The sequence below is a fragment of the Hypomesus transpacificus genome, unplaced genomic scaffold (genome assembly GCF_021917145.1).
Source record: "Hypomesus transpacificus isolate Combined female unplaced genomic scaffold, fHypTra1 scaffold_350, whole genome shotgun sequence".
Taxonomy (NCBI): Eukaryota; Metazoa; Chordata; class Actinopteri; order Osmeriformes; family Osmeridae; genus Hypomesus; species Hypomesus transpacificus.
The window spans coordinates 27,225-44,922 of NW_025813874.1; the positions used below are offsets into that span (position 1 = coordinate 27,225).

General features: G+C 47.7%; 3 protein-coding genes across 8 annotated transcripts; 2 read left to right on the forward strand and 1 right to left on the reverse strand.

Moving 5' to 3' along the window:
• Window positions 1–54: 54 nt before the first annotated feature.
• On the forward strand, window positions 55–6,922 carry cnot10 (CCR4-NOT transcription complex, subunit 10). Of its 5 annotated transcripts, none has more exons than XM_047016329.1 (19): window positions 55–293; window positions 924–1,015; window positions 1,121–1,282; window positions 1,444–1,594; window positions 1,779–1,918; window positions 2,554–2,640; window positions 2,762–2,845; window positions 2,997–3,114; window positions 3,218–3,367; window positions 3,598–3,800; window positions 3,909–4,030; window positions 4,269–4,448; window positions 4,529–4,609; window positions 4,691–4,804; window positions 5,172–5,302; window positions 5,700–5,735; window positions 5,907–6,034; window positions 6,128–6,203; window positions 6,391–6,922. In XM_047016329.1, the coding sequence occupies exons 1-19, from the start codon at window positions 278–280 to the stop codon at window positions 6,558–6,560; spliced, it is 2,241 nt and encodes a 746-aa protein (XP_046872285.1). In that variant the 5' UTR covers window positions 55–277; the 3' UTR covers window positions 6,561–6,922. The 5 variants fall into 5 exon arrangements, with proteins under 5 accessions (XP_046872285.1, XP_046872287.1, XP_046872286.1 ...); XM_047016331.1 differs by having other exon boundaries at window positions 5,910–6,034; XM_047016330.1 differs by having other exon boundaries at window positions 1,782–1,918.
• A 202-nt stretch (window positions 6,923–7,124) lies between these two features.
• Window positions 7,125–13,053, reverse strand: tcaim (T cell activation inhibitor, mitochondrial). Of its 2 annotated transcripts, none has more exons than XM_047016327.1 (12): window positions 12,987–13,053; window positions 12,305–12,409; window positions 11,774–11,906; window positions 11,394–11,544; window positions 11,110–11,284; window positions 10,885–10,980; window positions 10,638–10,760; window positions 10,117–10,214; window positions 9,883–9,974; window positions 9,473–9,705; window positions 9,156–9,287; window positions 7,125–8,970 (listed from the first exon to the last, which is right to left on the reverse strand). In XM_047016327.1, exons 2-12 carry the CDS (start codon window positions 12,337–12,339, stop codon window positions 8,745–8,747), a joined length of 1,494 nt encoding a protein of 497 aa, XP_046872283.1. In that variant the 5' UTR covers window positions 12,340–12,409; window positions 12,987–13,053; the 3' UTR covers window positions 7,125–8,744. The 2 variants fall into 2 exon arrangements, with proteins under 2 accessions (XP_046872283.1, XP_046872282.1); XM_047016326.1 differs by having other exon boundaries at window positions 12,788–13,052.
• A 526-nt stretch (window positions 13,054–13,579) lies between these two features.
• LOC124464462 (beta-Ala-His dipeptidase-like) lies at window positions 13,580–17,620 on the forward strand. Its single transcript, XM_047016328.1, has 11 exons — window positions 13,580–13,689; window positions 13,863–14,006; window positions 14,216–14,378; window positions 14,679–14,767; window positions 14,900–15,097; window positions 15,262–15,346; window positions 15,463–15,623; window positions 15,877–16,041; window positions 16,139–16,280; window positions 16,633–16,780; window positions 16,995–17,620. Exons 1-11 carry the CDS (start codon window positions 13,636–13,638, stop codon window positions 17,068–17,070), a joined length of 1,425 nt encoding a protein of 474 aa, XP_046872284.1. The 5' UTR covers window positions 13,580–13,635; the 3' UTR covers window positions 17,071–17,620.
• The last annotated feature ends 78 nt before the right edge of the window (window positions 17,621–17,698 follow it).

The following is a 17,698-nucleotide window of genomic DNA, read 5'->3' on the forward strand; positions in this document are numbered from 1 at the left end:
TACCTCCTTACCAACAGGAGATGCTAGAGGTATAGTCTACTCATGGACGTCCCCGTATACGCGTCTTTACTAGTGCGGGTATTTTCAATAGCGGAAATCTAAACAGAGCTGTCGGTCAGAGTTGGGACAGCGTTTCACTGTCAAATCAGTGGAAAATCGAGATACGTTTTCTTGCTTTTATTGCTAAAGTGGCTTCAGGTAGTGTTATCCACATTTTCCGAATTCTGGTTTGGGTTTCTACTTACTTGAACCACTTATAGCAGGCTATTTTCTTGAAATGGCAGAAAACATTGGTAAGTGCCTTACAGCTAACGTTAGCTTAGCTCATGCTAGCTAGCTAATTGGGATTGAGCTGGCAAGCAATTATCATTTGTTTGGATCATTAGTTATCTATATAAATATTGCAGTAAAAAAATACTACAATTTGCCAGTTTGGTGATAGTCTTTTACAAAGCCATGGTTTGTGTCATGATAAAAAGCTAGCTTGGAAGCTACTGTAGCCAGTCTAGTAGTATATTGCAACTACGTACGACGGGGCACTGGATTGGGGGAAGTATTTAGCATTGAGCTAAGATATGCATCACTAACCACTAAAACTATTTAGATGTTATTGAGAACATTACGTTGGATGGTATTAACTACATTTAGAAAACTGTAATAAGAGGTTTGACCTTTTGAAAACAAACTATTGCTAGCTAGCTAGCTCTACATGCTAATGTCATGGCCGTTACTATGGAATGTTTTGGGATTTAGCCTAGCTGGATAGCTAGAGCTAAACATAAATTGCAACACACCCAGAAAGAGCCAGGTTAAATTGCTGGTCAACGCTTTTGTCATATTTTATTATTATTCTATCTAAAACTCATTTATTTGTCAGGTTAAGGGCGTCATTAGTTAGTGTTATGATGATGTTGTATCAACAGAACAAAACGAAGCTAAACACGACAACACTTCTTCCCCTGGCATGTCAGACCAGGAAAAAGAGATGGCAGCAAGCGCACTGGAAGCCTTCACGGTAAACAACACACACACTCTAGATGCCTGAAATGTTATTCTTAGTATTCAGGGATAGCTGTAAGTTGGGTTGCGTTAACACATGCGTTCATATATTGTATTACAGGCTGGAAACTACGATGTGTCTTTGAAACACCTTCAGCACCTGCAGGAATTAAATAAAGAGGACTACAAGATCGCTTTGAACAGAGCAATAGCAGAGTTCTACAAGAGTGGCCAGACCACCACAAGCACCTTGAATCAGACGCTCCTTGCAATGAAAAACCAGGTGGGTCAACCTATGTCAAAGCACAAAGCCAACTTGAGTCATGTGTCCTAATTGCATTCTAACAGGTTTTAATTTAACAGGTTCTTCTAGCTCAAAACTAAACAGAAAGTGTGGCTACTTGTGCTGTAACAAATGCTTATTTGGTTATGTTGTTTGTGTAGGTACACACCTCAGTTGAGGACATTGACGGTTTGGATGATGTCGAGAACAGCCTGCTGTACTACAACCAAGCCATTATTCACTACCATATGAGACAGTACTCTGAAGCCATCCTCATTGGAGAGAAGCTCTATCAGTTTCTTGAGCCTTTTGGTATGTGTTGGTATCTTTTCCTGCTTCTGGTGTGATTTGAACTAAAACGTTGATGCAGTTACTGTGTATCAACATACGCCGACCCTACACTGGAGCAAGCGGCGCTAACGGGCTCGTCCACGTTGAGCAGCCCCACGCTCGATGCCACAGTTCGGCATGGCTTGATGGGTTTCATTTGTCCTAGAAGAGAAGTTTGCGCTGGCGGTCTGCTTCTTGCTGGTGGACCTGTACCTCCTAACGTTCCAGTCTGAGAAGGCTCTGCATCTGCTGGCTGTCCTGGAGAAGCTGACCGTGCAGGGGAACAACAAGAACGGGAAAGGAGAGGTAGGCTTCCCGAAGGACGACAGGCCGGCTCGTTTATCTTCCCTACACCGAGCAATATTTATGCAAAACAATCATCCTGCAACAGTGCTAATGACCCCTTCTTTGATTTCTATTCTGTGTTTTCCGTACTGTGCGGTCCTTACTAGTTCTCATGTAGTACATCTCTTGTGATTTAGCTTTTGCCGTCATTTGAGGGAGTTTTGGCCAGGCTGTGCTGTCAGGAGCTTGCCGTGCCGCCGTCAGTTCTCACTCCCAGGCTGTGTGTGCAGGCAGGGTGTGGAGGGAGGTGCAGGTTCTACATCCACAGGGATGCTGCAGTGGAGGCTGCAGACCTCATTCAGGATAAGCTGACAGAGATGGCAGGAGGACAGGTTACCCAGACACACCACCACCACCATCCCAGGGCAGGCTGCAGGCCCAGGCTGAGCTAGGCTAGACCAGGGCAGATAGCCTATCCACTTATCTCAAGTGCTTTGTCAACTCCTTTTATTTCACTCTTTTGGACATAACAACTACTTAGATCAGGCTTCATGGTGATTTCTAACTAGCAAAGAAATGTTTCGTTTTTTCTGTCCGTATATAATGAGCTTCCAATGTGACTTTATTTTGTATTGATGCCGCACCTCTAATTCCAGAGTACCAACAACACAAACAAAGATGGCGTCAACCAGAAGGCCGAGTTTGTAGCCATGATCGAAGCTGCTAAATCCAAAATGCACCAGGTCAGTTCACATCAATGTCTGCTCCAATACTGATCTGTGGTCGGTATCACTTGACCGTAGGATCTTTTGTGCAAAATCTGTTGCCTGGCGTGACATTTGGCTATGTTGCTCCTGTCCACAGTACAAGGTACGAGCCTACATCCAGATGAAGTCCTCCAAGGCCTGTAAAAGGGAGATCAAGTCAGTGATGAACACAGCCGGGAATGTGAGTAGCAATTCATTAACCAATCAGCGTCATCCACATCCTCTCAGTGCCTCTGTTCCGCTCAAATACAAGTGCTATGGCCGTGTTTGTGGAGTGGAGCAGGAAGGATGTGTCTGTGTCTGAGACGTCTTCCCTCCCTCTCCGCCCGTAGTCCGCTCCCTCACTCTTCCTCAAGAGCAACTTCGAGTACCTGCGAGGAAACTACCGGAAAGCCGTCAAGCTGCTCAACAGCTCGAACATCGCGGAGCACCCGGGGGCCATCAAGACTGGTGAGCGCTGACATGGCCGCCACGCGCTCACAGCATGCACACGCATCCACCTGGAGGCCGCGTCTAACGGGTTCTTCCTTGTCTCTCGGGATTTTGGGGGCAGGTGAGTGCGTGCGCTGCATGTTCTGGAACAATCTAGGCTGCATCCATTTTGCCATGGGCAAACACAACCTGGGCATCTTCTACTTCAAGAAGGCTCTCCAGGAGAATGACCACACCTGTGCTCAGCTAGGAGACGGGAGCAACGGCCAATGTGAGTCCTCTGTCTGTGTGTGTGTGTGTGTGTTTGTATGTTTTGTCCAAACAAATCAAGTATGACTCAATTGGCGACAGGTGTGCAGAGAACCCACACACTTCCTCATGATGTCCTCCAATCACATGAGAGAATTTAAAGGAAGGAGCTCTGCATTTTTTCGATTTAATGGGCTTTCCTCTGGTTCACCTGCTGATTGGCTGTTGCGCGTGACCTCATGTCCGTTCCAGCCAAGAAGTTTGCAGGCATCCCCATGTGTGCGCTGCTGGCTAACAAGCGCTACGAGCTGCTGTACAACTGTGGCATCCAGCTGCTGCACATCGGACGGCCCCTGGCTGCCTTCGAGTGTCTCGTGGAGGCCGTGCAGGTCTATCACTCCAACCCCCGCCTCTGGCTACGGCTAGCCGAGTGCTGCATCGCCGCCAACAAGGGGGTGAGGCTGAGAGCTGGTGTCCCCCCCACACACTCAAACACACACACACACACTCACTCTCTTCCGCTTATGCTCACTCACTCTTGACTTTTTGTTACCTCTTTCCAGAGTTCGGAGCAGGAGAGCAAGGGGCTCCCCAGTAAAAAGGGCATAGTCCAGTCCATCGTGGGCCAGGGCTACCATCGTAAAATCGTCCTGGCCTCCCAGTCCACCCAGAACACTATCTACAGGTCAGTACCTCCCCTCACTGAAGACAATACCAGGGCTGACCAGCAGGGGGCTGCGGTGGTCCGCTGCTGGGTGACATTGGTTGACCGTAAGAGGGTACATTCTGGGAGGCTGGAGCGGAGGATCGCAGTGACACACACTGTGTGTTACCAAGTCCACAGATGAATAGTCTTTGTTTTAGTGTGTGTATGCCGGACTGGCATTACATTAACATGGGTGTGTGTGTGTGTGTGTGCGCAGCGAGGGCCAGTCGGCGGCCATCCCAGTGGCCAGTATGGAGTTTGCAGCCATCTGTCTGAGGAACGGCCTGCTGCTCCTCCCAGAGCCCCCCCAGCAGGACGGCAAGCCCGACAGCAGCTCCAAGAGCTCCAGCCAATCAGGCAGCACAGAGAGCGGCAGCGAGAACAGCGACGCCTGCAGGTGAGAGAGAGAGATTCTCATACACATTACATACACACACACGTGTGTGTATATCATGTGCTGATTGTGTGTGTGTTCAGTGGGAAGGGGCAAGAAGGTGACAAGTTCCTGTCGGCAGCTCCGTCCTCTCCCTTGAGGAAACAGGAAGTGGAGAACCTCAGGTAGGAAGAGATGTGGCGTCTCGTTCCTTTTGCGGTCCCTGACTATCTTGCATCATGCTGATGGAGTGTGTGTGCGTGCAGGTGCTCCATCCTGGCGTGCAGTGCCTATGTGGCGTTGGCGCTGGGAGACAACCTCATGGCCCTCAACCATGCTGAGAAGCTGCTGCACCAGACCAAGCTGTCTGGTTCCCTCAAGTAAGAACCTCTGGCGGGGTGTCTCTGTCTCTATTTGGGGGTCAGATGGCTGAGCGGTTAGGGAAGCAGGCTATTCATCAGATAGTTGCCGGTTTGATTGCCGTGCCGTGTCGAATGACGTTGTGTCCTTGGGCAAGGCACTTCACCCTACTTGCCTTGGGGGGAATGTCCCTGTACTTACTGTAAGTCGCTCTGGATAAGGGCGTCTGCTAAATGACTAAATGTAAATGTATTTCTGTCTCTCTCTGTATGTTGCAGTCTGTCTTTGTGTCTCTCTCTCTTTCTCTCTCCCGGTGTTGTGTGCAGATGTTTTGATGAGAAGGAGAGTTGGTGAACTGATGTCTCTTTCCTTCCTCCCGTCCTCCAGGTTCCTAGGTCATCTGTACGCTGCCGAGGCTCTGATCTCCATGGACAGGATCTCAGACGCCATCACCCACCTAAACCCCGACAACGTGACTGACGTGTCCCTGGGCGTGTCGCCCAGCGAACAGGACCTAGGTTAGCCCCCGACCCCTGACCTTTCGTTCACCCTGTCTGACCCACCCGCCCGTTGGTCAGGGCTCCCCCCGCGGTCCTGGAAAACAGTTCACTAATCTTCCCGTCATGGGAAATGAGATAAAGAAGATATTCCAGGAGATTTTCCTGTGTTCTCCTGTGAAGTTATTTCTTCATTCTCCAAGTTTCCCTAAGTTGAATATCAACAACTTGGCTGTCTGTCAGAGCTGACCAAAACTGATCATATTGTCATCTGAGCGGGCTACGCTATGTTCAGGATATTAACGTTAAAATGGCGAGATTTACTGAGGGCGTTCTAGAAAAGAGTGGGAACCCTATTCTCTCTCTCTCTCGCTGTCCCTCGCTCGCTCGCTTTGATTATCTGTGTTATTGTCTGCAGGTTCAGACAAAGGGGATCTTGATCCTGTCGAGTCCTGTGAGTATACACACACACCCAAGGTGTCCCACTGTATTCTGACCTTACCATATGCAATACACATTGTCCATTCACGGTTCATCTGTTTTTGATATTGGTTATATGTGTGTCAAAGCTGACAGCCTAATGAAGGTGTGTGTGTGTGTGTCTCTCCTCCCCTTTCCACTGTAGCAGGGAAGCAGACCCCCCAGTGTTACCCCAGCACGGTGAGCTCTGCCCGGGCCATGATGCTCTTCAACCTGGGCAGTGCCTACTGTCTGAGGAGCGAGTACGAGAAGGCCCGCAAGTGCCTGCATCAGGTACACAGACACGCACGGCGACATGCGTAGCCTATTGAGTCGGCCATGTTTGTAGTCCTTTTTTTTATTTGATGCCGTGTTCCTCATCCCCAGGCGGCCTCCATGGTCAACACTAAGGAGATTCCTCCTGAGGCGATACTGCTGGGGGTCTACCTGGAGCTACAGAACGGTGTGTGGACACGCACAGACCCCGACATGCGTCTTACATTAAGCTGTGCAACAGTGGGCAATGTCAGACACGCACACCTGATTGAAAGACTGTCAAAAGGACTGTCTTGATGGTGTGGTGGTATTAACATCCCTCTCTCTCTCTCTTGTCTCTCTCTCTCTCTGTCTCTCTCTCTCTCTCCCCACAGGGAACACACAACTGGCTCTACAAATCATCAAACGCAACCAGCTCTTACCCCCGTCACTAGCCACGCCCCCCCCTGACACACGGAAGAAGCCGGCGCCGCCCTACCAGCCCTCCACGCCCCTCCAGCCCATCCAGATGCCCTCCTCCTTCACACAAATCCAGCGCAAATGAGAGCCCCCCCCGTCCCCCGTCCCCTCCCCCCTCATGCATGTTGTCACCCCTCCCCACACAGACCCCTTCATATAACACCCTTTTATCATTTCTCAAAGCTGCTTCTCCCAGCATGTCAAGAGCCCAGGGCCTCTGGACTGCTCCTGAGAACCACAGAGATGGAAGGGGAGGAGCTCCCTGTGCCGCCTGTCTGTCTCTCTGTCTGTCTGTCTGTCTGTCTGTCTGTCTGTCTGTCTTGTATGTCTGTCGGAGGAGCAGATTAATGGCCCCATCCATTCTGTTCTGTGAGAGGATTCTGACATCTGCAATTATCTAAAAACTGACTGCTTTGAGGCAGAATATGAAAAAATAAAATTTATTTACACGTGATGTCTGAATTTGTGTGCATGTGCAGGCTACAACACGCTTGAAGCTGTTTTCATGGCATAGCTGACAGCAGGAAACATGGTCGTTTAGCTTTGTCTACATGTGACATTCAGCCCACTGGACAGAGGACTACAGATCTCCTAGCTCTACCTATAGGCATCCCATTACGCCATTGCAGATCTGTGAAGACATGAATGGTGACACAATCAGTTTAAGGCGTATAATAGTATCAAATCCACTCAGTCTCAGATTTCATCCAATTTATTAGCAGCTCTTTTATTGAGAATGGTTTATGGTAACAAATGAAATGATTCAAATATTTTAAGTATGTAGTTGTTCCCAGAGTGTGAATTATACAATGACAATTGGGGAAGTCAACTTCTTCTCCAGGGTGTGTATCAACCCCCCCGACCTGTTGTTTTTACCTCTTTTGGGGGGGGTCCATGTCTTAATTAGGGGGGTCAAACCCCCACCTGTAATTCGCACCTTGGTTGTTCCCTTCTTCTGTAATCTAAAAGTGTTCCAACTGGCCACTGACACAAATACTGTCAAGTAAAACAGTTTACAAACAGGTCATTTAGCTCCCACGTACAATACCATTTCCCATTACATCTTACTGTGCAAAACAAGGAGTCACATTATTGGATTATTGCTAGGCAGACAAAGTTCCTTTTTCTAAAATACAATCTATCCACTGATTGGATAACACCCCAACAATGTTGATGATGACCGAGTGCTCTAAATAGTGGCGAGCATGGGAGCCTCCCCAGCGGGACGTCTCTTATCTTCATAGTGTGAGGGCCTACAGGAGGTTTTCTGAGGTGTGTCACACGCCTGTGAAAACCCTGTTGACAGCCATTGTGTTTCTATAGTTACAGCTTTGTGGTTGTAGACCACCAACGGCAGGGGGGGATCAACTTCAAATCCACGGCAGACATGCTCAACACATCACAGGTCAACACCGATTGGGTCTTTCTGACCTACATGAGGATGTGGAAAGTACGCTCTATAGAAAGCAAGCTATGAAATTCTGGATTCTGAAACAGTGCAACATGGTGACGCGTGTTCAAACTAACAGTAATAGGTCTAATGACATGGAACATGGGTGTCACAGTTTCATGTGTGACAATAGTAGCATATATGTGACTAAGCACCAGATTTTGCTCTCTCAACTTCATCCGCAGAGATTCAAGTAAGGTGCAACGTGAATACATTTAGCCCATCACAGACTGTTGTATTTAAATACATTATTCCACAAAACCCATTGAAATCTTGATTGGCTTCACTTACACAAATAAAAATACCTTTACCTGCAAAGGTAACTTTGCTTAGAATTAACAGTTATAGTCTTCAGTATATTAGTGCACACAACAATAAAAATAAAACTCTATATGATTGGGATTATAATAATTCTTCAAAAGGCAGATTGTTCTGAATCATGGATGAGCTCTAGAAAATCCTTGGCTAGGACCTCTGTCTATCTGTTAGTCCACCTCAGTGTCTCTCCATCCACCGTTCTGTTCTCCACCTATCCACCTGCCTGTCTATCATGCTTGTCCCAGTACCAGGGTAAAGTCTGTTCTCCTCTCCATGGTTACGACCAGTGTTGAGTCCTATAGGTGATCAGGTTCAACCCAACAGGGATGCGACCTCAGAACCATCAGGGTTCAGGCCCCTCGAGGTCTGCTGGCATGTCTGTGGTGGCTAGTCTCCTGTGATGAGTCTGACTGTGTGTGTGTGTGTGTGTGTGTGTGTGTGTGTGTGTGTGTGTGTGCGTGTGTGCAACATGTGTGCACGCAACACATGTGTGTGAGGGGTTCAGCCTTTCCAGTCCCAGGGAATGCAAAGGTCTCCGTCCTGCATGACGGAGTAGAAGTGGGAGATGCAGAGGCGGAAGTTCTGGAGCAGGGGGGAGCGCAGTTCCAGGAGCCTGTGGCAGCAGGGGATCATCTGGCTGGAGGTGATGCCCGGCTCCTTGGACAGGCTGAGGAGGGCCAGGGTCTGGAGGCAGCCCTGCACCGCCTGGTCTTCCTCCGCCTGCAGCCTGGGGGAGACACAGAGGGACGCGCACAGGTGAAAATTTCTCCACGTACACAGTGTAAGTGCGTGGTACACACACACACACACGCAGACGTACAAAACACACGCTCACAGGGTAAACTGTTTGTACACAGTCAGGGTTTAGATCCATTACCGGACCCAGTGTTTGACAGGAGTCACGTGACTCACTGGTTTTTGAGTTTGATTCTCCGCCGGGCCTCGCTGGCCTGATTCTGGAGGAAATTCTGCAGCGGGATTGGTTCACACGTCGTCGGGATGAGGAAGTGGCCCCGCTCATGAAGACTAGGGCTGGAACGACCACTACACACACACACCAACACACATCAGTAGAACTCCAGACTTCCTGAGTAGCAGCATATATCTGGCTTCTGAAGTTCGAGTCTTCTGAAGAGCCTTGCACAAACCCAAGCATAGCAGAGAGCTCCTTGTGTTTCAGTGTTGAGGTGAGAGCGGTGTATATAGTGTGTGCGTGGTGAGGCCAGTACCTCTCCAGGGTCATGGCCAGCCCCTGCAGGCTGCGTGGGTGCAGGGCCAGCCTCCGAGGCAGCAGCCTCTTGTGGAAGGCGTTGAGGGTGCTGTAGTGCTCCTCGATGGCCAGCAGGGGGCCCAGGCGCTCTACGTGGACCACCTGGATGCCCCCCAGCAGCAGGCTGATCCGCTCCTTCAGCCAATCCGCCTGCTGCTTCAGGGAACGGTAGCTAGGGAGACGCTCGAACAGCTGCAAGGGGGGCACACACATTGATGTGCACACGTATTACACGCACACACATACACGTGAACGAATACACACACATGCACACAGGTAAACGAGAGCACCTACAAATGCTCTTCTGTTTAAACACAGTACACACAGACACACACACACACAGGGATTGGGATCACTAACAAGGCTAACCTTGGCCCACTGGTGATGGACATCCATGGATCCCAGCATCACATGACCCAAGGCGTTCATTCCTGATTGGTCAGTAAATACAATGGTGTGTCCTTTAGAGGAAGGAGAAGAGCATGTCAGTTCCTGTTCCACCATAGTCTGAGATGCCTGTGGGGATGGAAGCTCAATGTTGTATGTGTGTGTGTGTGTGTGTGTGTGTGTGTGTGTGTGTGAGAGAGAGAGAGTGTGCTGTACCTCGCAGGTTGAGCACAGCCTCTGGGTTCTGCTGGGACAGACGGCTCAGACTCTGCAGCTGGCAGCATCGGTGGGAGACACCCCAGGTGCGCTGCCACCTGTGGGGGGGGAGAAGGGGGGGGGGGGTTTACATCAGGTCAATTCATGATTTATGAATTCCTGAATTACAGGTCAGGTCAATTCAATTCCATGTTTCACAGGAACTCGAGTTCACTAGATAGATATTTAACTAAGTTAAATTATACAGAATGAAATACATTTCAAGTACATCTCTAAGTCTAATTCAATACAGTCAGGCAACGTCTTCAATAGTAAACTAGCCGATCAAAGTCTATAATCAAATTAAGCTAAAGTAACAGTTTGAACATCTGTTAATGGTTATAGAAAACAAATTAAATGGCTGAAGGGCCAGGTGGGTGGGGAGAACTTGGGACCATCCCATTGGTTCAATCATGCCCAGGCAGAAGCAATGGAGCACCGAGTAAGTATCCAAACAGCATTGAGTTGATCGTGAAACCTGCCTGATGTCTTCGATGGCAAACTGCTGACACAGCTCCTTCTTCAGCCTCTCCAGCTCGTCCCTGCGGGGGAGGCTGTCTCTCTGCTTCCTGCTGGCCTCCTTCTCGTGGGTCCTCAGCCACAGACTAGAGGGCAGGAGAGCAGAGAGCCCTGTTCACCTGGTAAACAAGCCCTGGTCACGGTGATAGGAGGTGCTGTATCTACTCGATGGTATGGTCGAGTCAGGGTAACAGGAGATGCTCTGTCTACCTTAGGTTGGGCTCCACCGCCTTGGCCTGCTGCAGCTCCTGTTCTGGGTCTCTGAAGCCAGTGAAGGAGTAGTAGGTCTTGTCCCACTTGATGGGTCTTCAAAGAGGAGCAGTACAGGGGAATTCAGTTTGGGTAGAATCACTACCCTATAGATTCCCTTTTGTGGGTATGGATGGATAGCAGACAGCATTCCCCTTCGTTCTGTTTCAATCTGGTTTTGTGTACCTGTAGAAGGGACTTCTTGTGTGTGCAGCTAATTTCCTGGATGACTTCCTGGATGACTCAGTGTTGGCCTGCAGGGCCTTCATGTGTTCGACAGACAGACTGCAAGACTGGAGGACATCAATCACTGTGCTCAGTACATCTCTGGTCTGCAGGGTGAAGCTCACTGAACGGAACCCTGGGAAATGCAGGCAGAAAGTCCACAGGATAGCAGTTATACTCTATAACTCTAATACTGTAAAAGCTAAGACTTGATGTGTGAAACGCTTTAGGAGGCGGGTACTGACCGGTGGCGAGGACGTCATTCTGAACATTGTTGTTCTCCTTGGTCTCCCTCACGTAGAATGTCAGCTTGGTGGGGTGAACCGAGCTCCTTCCAGGTTTCTGAAGGCTTTCCAGGTAGCCATTGAGCCTCTTCAGGGAATTCTCATTCACTTCCTACAGAGTACAGAGGAGAAAACAAAGATTGGCCCCATTTGGACTTGAATGTATCTGTAAACTTTGGGTCCTTGTTCTCAAACACCAGAGAAGGGGGTCCCTCTCGTCCAATCAGCTTTGAGTCGGAAGCCACGAGAGATCCCAATTCAGACGTGCGACTACGACTTCATCGCAACACAGGTAACCAGGTAACAACCACGCGAGCACGCCACCCCCAGCAGGCCCTTACCCTTTCCTTGGGGTGCTGTCCGAAGAAGTCGGGGTGCACCGCAAAGTAGAAGGGCCGGAGGGCGTTGATGGCGTCCGCACCCGAGAGGGCCCTGTGCTGGATGAGGTGTGCACCGACGCGTTTGTTTCCCACTCTGAAGGACACAAGGGTGACAGAGACCAGGCTGGAGGACGACCAGGTCTACCAAGATTCATCATGGTCAACATCACTACCATCTTTAGAGGCTACACCCTGTGCGTACGGCTTGGGATGAGTTAGGGAAGAATATCGAAGAGCCGAGTGTGAGATGCTTATGAGAATGTAGCCTACTTTTCCCCACCCTGGTTGTTTAACTGATTTGAATGTCTACTTGCTATCCTGGTTTAAAATGGCTAGGCTGCTCAAACTGAAGTTCAAGTTAAGTGTTTAACCTTGTCACTGTCACCGTGTAGGTCGTAGATATGTTGTGATCGCTTGCAACTGGGATCTGATATTCTCACACCTGCAGTGCTATAAAATGGACCACTCACATATGTCAGTCTCTTTGCTTACCTCATAGCACTGCGCAGGAGTGAGGTCACAGACATGGCTAAGGCAGCTCGTCTGTTAGCTGAAGACCATCAGACTGATGTGCTCACCAGTGCACTAACGGCTACCCTGAGAAAGGGAGCAGAACATGATTAACTTCATAGCTAACTAACTCCAAATGACTGTACATGAAGTCACTATCAGCAAGAAGTCCAATGCAATCTGGAGATCATTTACAGATACTGCTAAGTGCTAAATATGTATCTGAATAGGAAATAAAAGGAAACACAGACAGTTAGGATACAGTAGGTAGGTAGCTAGTAATGTGTCCTTGTCTGTGTGGGACAAACATAATGACATGGAGGGTGGCTTTAATACCCCGTTAGCTAGTACTAGTCTATCTGTCCTGGTTAGCTAGCTAGTCATGTTTGGTTACCGTATATATACCCATTTTTAAGCAAACGTCTTCAAATCTACCATGAATGTGCAAGACGCCTTTCAACTCACATTTGAGTTGGCCTAGACCCACAACAAAACAAGTTGACAGCGCTTAGCGAGATAGTGGCTTGCCCCCCTTCACAGAAGGAACCCAAAAATAAACAACTGAACCAGACACCAAACGAGTGTCAACATTGTTGCGCTAAGTTCTCAACATTTAGTATTAGATCATGACAAAATAAAATAGAAAACGATGTCCGTCAGCAACCTAGCAATATGTCCACATTGTTCAGTTTGTTGGAGAGTGATTTTCTGCTGTTGTGATTCCATTCATGGTTTGGTACTTAATCAGACAGAAGCAATCGCAAACAATTTAAAACATTATTCTGCCATCTGCTGGTGATATTTGAACATAACAGACAGAGACCTTTGAATTACAGTTTGGTTGCAACCGTCATCAATGGTTATTGGATTGCCGTCAATATTGATAAGCTCATTGTTGAACCATTATATTGGAACTGATGAGATGCCATGGCGAAGATGGCATTCAGTTGTGAAACTGTTAAGAAGGTTCCTTTGATCGGGTACATTGGCAATACTTCCATCATCTATGTCTAAACAGAGTTATCTAGCAATTATTTCCTTCAAAGTGCTGAACTTTGAATTTCAAACTTTGAGCCCTGGCATTGTAATATCCAGAAAAAACACGAACCAACTACAGGAAGACAAGTAGACACTCCCTCAGTTTGCCTGAAGGAATCCTGTCTGTTGGCTGAGGTAAGAAAAGAACAGTATATGCTAGGTTTTATAAAAGCTCCTTGTTAGTCTTGCCACAGGATTGCTCATGCAAACTCCTTGCAGCCTCCTCCTCCTCTTTTTCCATCTCTTTGCTGTCCAAATCTCCTGAAACCAGCATCATGTTGAAGCCTCTGTTCCAGTACATTGATCAGAACCAAAACCATTTTGTCCAGGTGAGGGAGGAACACATTTTCTGTCATAGTAAATCAATCAAATAAGTCAGCTTGTTGTTATGATGTAGCGGTTGTCCATGTAATGCTAAATGAGTTCCCTCCCTTAATACTTTTGGAATGTACAGATGGCAAGACAGCAACGTTGTGCTCTGCATCTGTGCTCTCCCTTTCAGAGGCTGGGGGACTGGGTGGCCATCCAGAGTGACTCAGGTGACCCGGCCATGTGGGGACAGATTGATCGGCTGCTGAACATGACAGCAGAGAGGATCAGAGAGATGGGGGGCAGCGTGGAGATGGCAGATGTAGGAACGCATCAGGTAAATACTGGCAGAAACATCTCCTCCACCTAGTCTTGACGGGGTTTAACTCCCATAGCCTTAGCCGGTGACTCCTTACACTCGCCGTAGCCCCTGAAGTCCAAGATGTGTTCTCTTTTCTGCTACAGTTACTTCTGATTAACTTCTGTTGATGCGGAGTAAAGATGTGTCTTGTAAAGTGACTGTCAACCCCTGACTGTCCTATGAAGCTGCCCAGTGGCCAGACAGTTCCCTTGCCTCCTATTGTGCTGGCTGCGTTTGTGAGAGACCCGGAGAAAGCCACACTCTGCATCTACGGCCACGTGGACGTGCAACCAGCCAGGAGGGAGGACGGCTGGAACACGGACCCATTCACCCTGACTGAGATCAGTGGTAGGGATAACGCAGATTTGCGAATACTTTGGGTGTGTTTGATTTCAACTCAGGGTTTACACATCTGAGACTTCCCCATTGGATTAACTTTACTCGGTGACATGAATTGATGGATGCCATATAGCCTAGTCTAAACTAGCCGATGGATTTTGACACAGGACAGTGTGACAATGTGAGGGTCACGGGGTGTCTCTATGTCTCTCTGTCTTGTAGTTTAGATGTTCTTTAATGTCCTATACTATGTTACCAGAATGCAATTATATGGATATGGACAATAAACTTATGTTATATGTCTCCCAGGCAACCTGTATGGCAGAGGGACCACAGACAACAAGGGCCCAGTCTTGGCCTGGCTTCATGCTATAGAAACCTACAAAGCCACAAAACAGGTAATGGTAACCCATCCTCACACATGTACCTACAGGAAGTTTCAATTGAATTGAATTCATTTCAATTGAAACATTTGATTGAATTCATCATACTCATCTGACTGATTTACTTTTGATACCTGTGTATCTCAGGAGGTTCCTGTGAACGTCAAGCTCATCATCGAGGGCATGGAGGAGGTGGGCTCTCACGGGCTTCTGGAGCTCACCAGGAGGATGAACGACAGCTTCTTCTCAGACGTGGACTTCATCGTCATCTCCGACAACGTGTGGACCTCAAACACTCCGGCCCTGACCTATGGAACCAGGGGAAGCAGCTACTTCTTAGTGGAGGTCACAATCAGTTCAATGATTAATCATTCGTTCCAGCAAATCGATCAGCTTGCTTGCCTATCTATAGACCTTTTTGTCCATGATCATTTCACATCAGGGGTTTTATAAAGGAACATATTTCCCCAGTCAGTCACTGATACTGTTTGTGTCCTATGTTCTTCCAGGTAGATGGCCCCAAACAGGACCTTCATTCTGGGGTGTTTGGAGGTTCAATCCATGAGCCCATGTCTGATCTGATCTCCCTCCTAGGTGAGACATTGACCCATTTCACCCGACAGGCATTGTTGTAACACACCCATCTGTATACATAATGTTTGTGTCGTGTGTCTGTACCTAGAGATCACATGTCACTTTTCCTTCAACAGGAAGTTTGATTGACCACACAGGAAAGATCCTTGTTCCAGGGGTTACTGACGCCGTAGCGCCCCTCATGGATGTGGAGAGAAAGCTTTATGAAAACATCAACTTCAGCTTGGAGGAGCTGAAAAACACAGCTGGAGTCCAACACTTCCTGCAAAACACAAAAGTGTGGTACCTTGTGGATTTGACCACACAATTTGTTGATACCAGAAATAATATTTAGGTCTGCTCTATATATATATATATATATATATATATATATATATATAAAAAAACATACTTGTATGAATCCTGTATGGTTATCATGGAAAATAACACAATAGACTAAATCAACAAGCTCTGCATAGTTGCTACAGCAAGTGTATTATGCTAATTACCCACGTCCAATGATGCATATGTGTGTGCTATGTGTTGTGCAGGAGGAGGTACTGATGGCCCGATGGCGCTACCCGTCTCTGTCCATCCACGGGATCCAAGGAGCATTCTCCGAGCCCGGCATCAAGACCGTCATACCCCGGCGGGTCACCGGCAAGTTCTCCATCCGCCACGTTCCCGACATGGTGCCCTCAGACGTGGAGAGGAAGGTATGGAGGAGGCGCCGAGACTGAAACAAGGTCCTCGGGAATGGACTTTCTGGTACTGCATGCGGTCTCTGAGACGCACCCCTTCTCTCTCCAAAAGGTGAAGGAGCACTTGGAGCAGGTGTTTGCCAGTCGGAAGAGCCCCAACATTCTGAGGGTCATCGCCACTGTAGGGGCCAAACCCTGGGTGGCTGACCTCAAGGATCCTCAGTACGTGGCTGGACAGAAGGCCATCCGAGACGGTCAGTTACCGTGAAAATGTGTATCTATTTGTGTGTGTGTGGAGACTTGGTTGTTGTGTATGTGTTGTAAGGGTCAGTGCACATCAGGGGCTGGGGTAGGTCTACTCTATGTTAGGGCTATACAGTGTCGTCGCATTATCCTTCATCATATCGCTACATCTAACTCCTCAATTTATGTTCCTCACATAATTGTATACATAGTAAACATATCACACAGTATACTGGAAACTTTCCAGTATATGGCATTCTTGTTATCATGTAGATGTTGTGTTACTTAGGCTAGCACCCACAACATAAATGTACAAATACATTAGTCTGGCTGGATGTTAAAATGCGGTTGTGTACGTGCTAGTGTTTGGAGTGGAGCCGGAGCTGGTGAGAGAAGGCTCTACCATTCCCATTGCGCAGAACTTCCAGGAGGAGACTGGGAAGAGTGTGATGATGCTGCCCATCGGTGCCCATGACGACGGAGAACACTCTCAGAATGAGAAGATCAGCCGGTAAAGACAAGCGTCTTCCACAAACATGTACACACAGACATACACACGTTTCCCGTAATCACATCTTTAGTGACTGCCCTCATACCTAGAGTGTGCAGCTTATCCTGTGGACTCCCTTGCATACATTACCATGGGTTTCCTCAAATCTTTTCATAACATTATAATATCCTATACAAATAATATACAAATAATGTACCTGTGTGTTTCCTTCTAGGTTCAACTACATTGAAGGCACCAAGCTGTTTGTGGCCTATATTCATGAGCTCTCACAGCTTAAAGGGCAAAGTTAAATCTCAAATTCACCAAAATGTGGTCAATGAAGGCTAAAATGTAACGTGACACTTTTTATGACTGTATGATTTACACAGCTCAAGATACACATGTGTGTGAATACAGTGTTTGTTTTTAAAGCCTGTGCTCAATAAAAACAAAAAACAATCAATGACATGGAAGTCTACAGGTACACTTGCACTTATAGCGATTCATGTTGTTTAATTGTAACTTGTTTAACTCCATGCTCTTATGTTTCTTCCCTTTGGCACTTATTTTGGTTGTTCACAATATGTGCTTCATGCTTTGGCTACCCGCCATGTTTTTGGGGCTATCTTGTTGTTATTATCAGTGACCTATGCACTTTGTAAAGCTTTCTCTTGGAAGTCACTTTGAATAAGTGTCTGCTAAATGAATACATGTAAATGTAAGTAACCCAGAGATGGAGGGCCCTGTGGCTGGAGAAGGCTTTCTCATAGGTTGTGGCTGACTGATACATCATAACTGTCTTGTTAGTATTCTCTTCTGTTATGCTCACATTATCCTTGAATGTCCCTGATAAAATAACTTTATTTGACCTTTGTGCCTCACAATGGGGGTGGGGGGTTGGGGGGGGACAACAATGGGGGCATTCAACATTTTCATTTG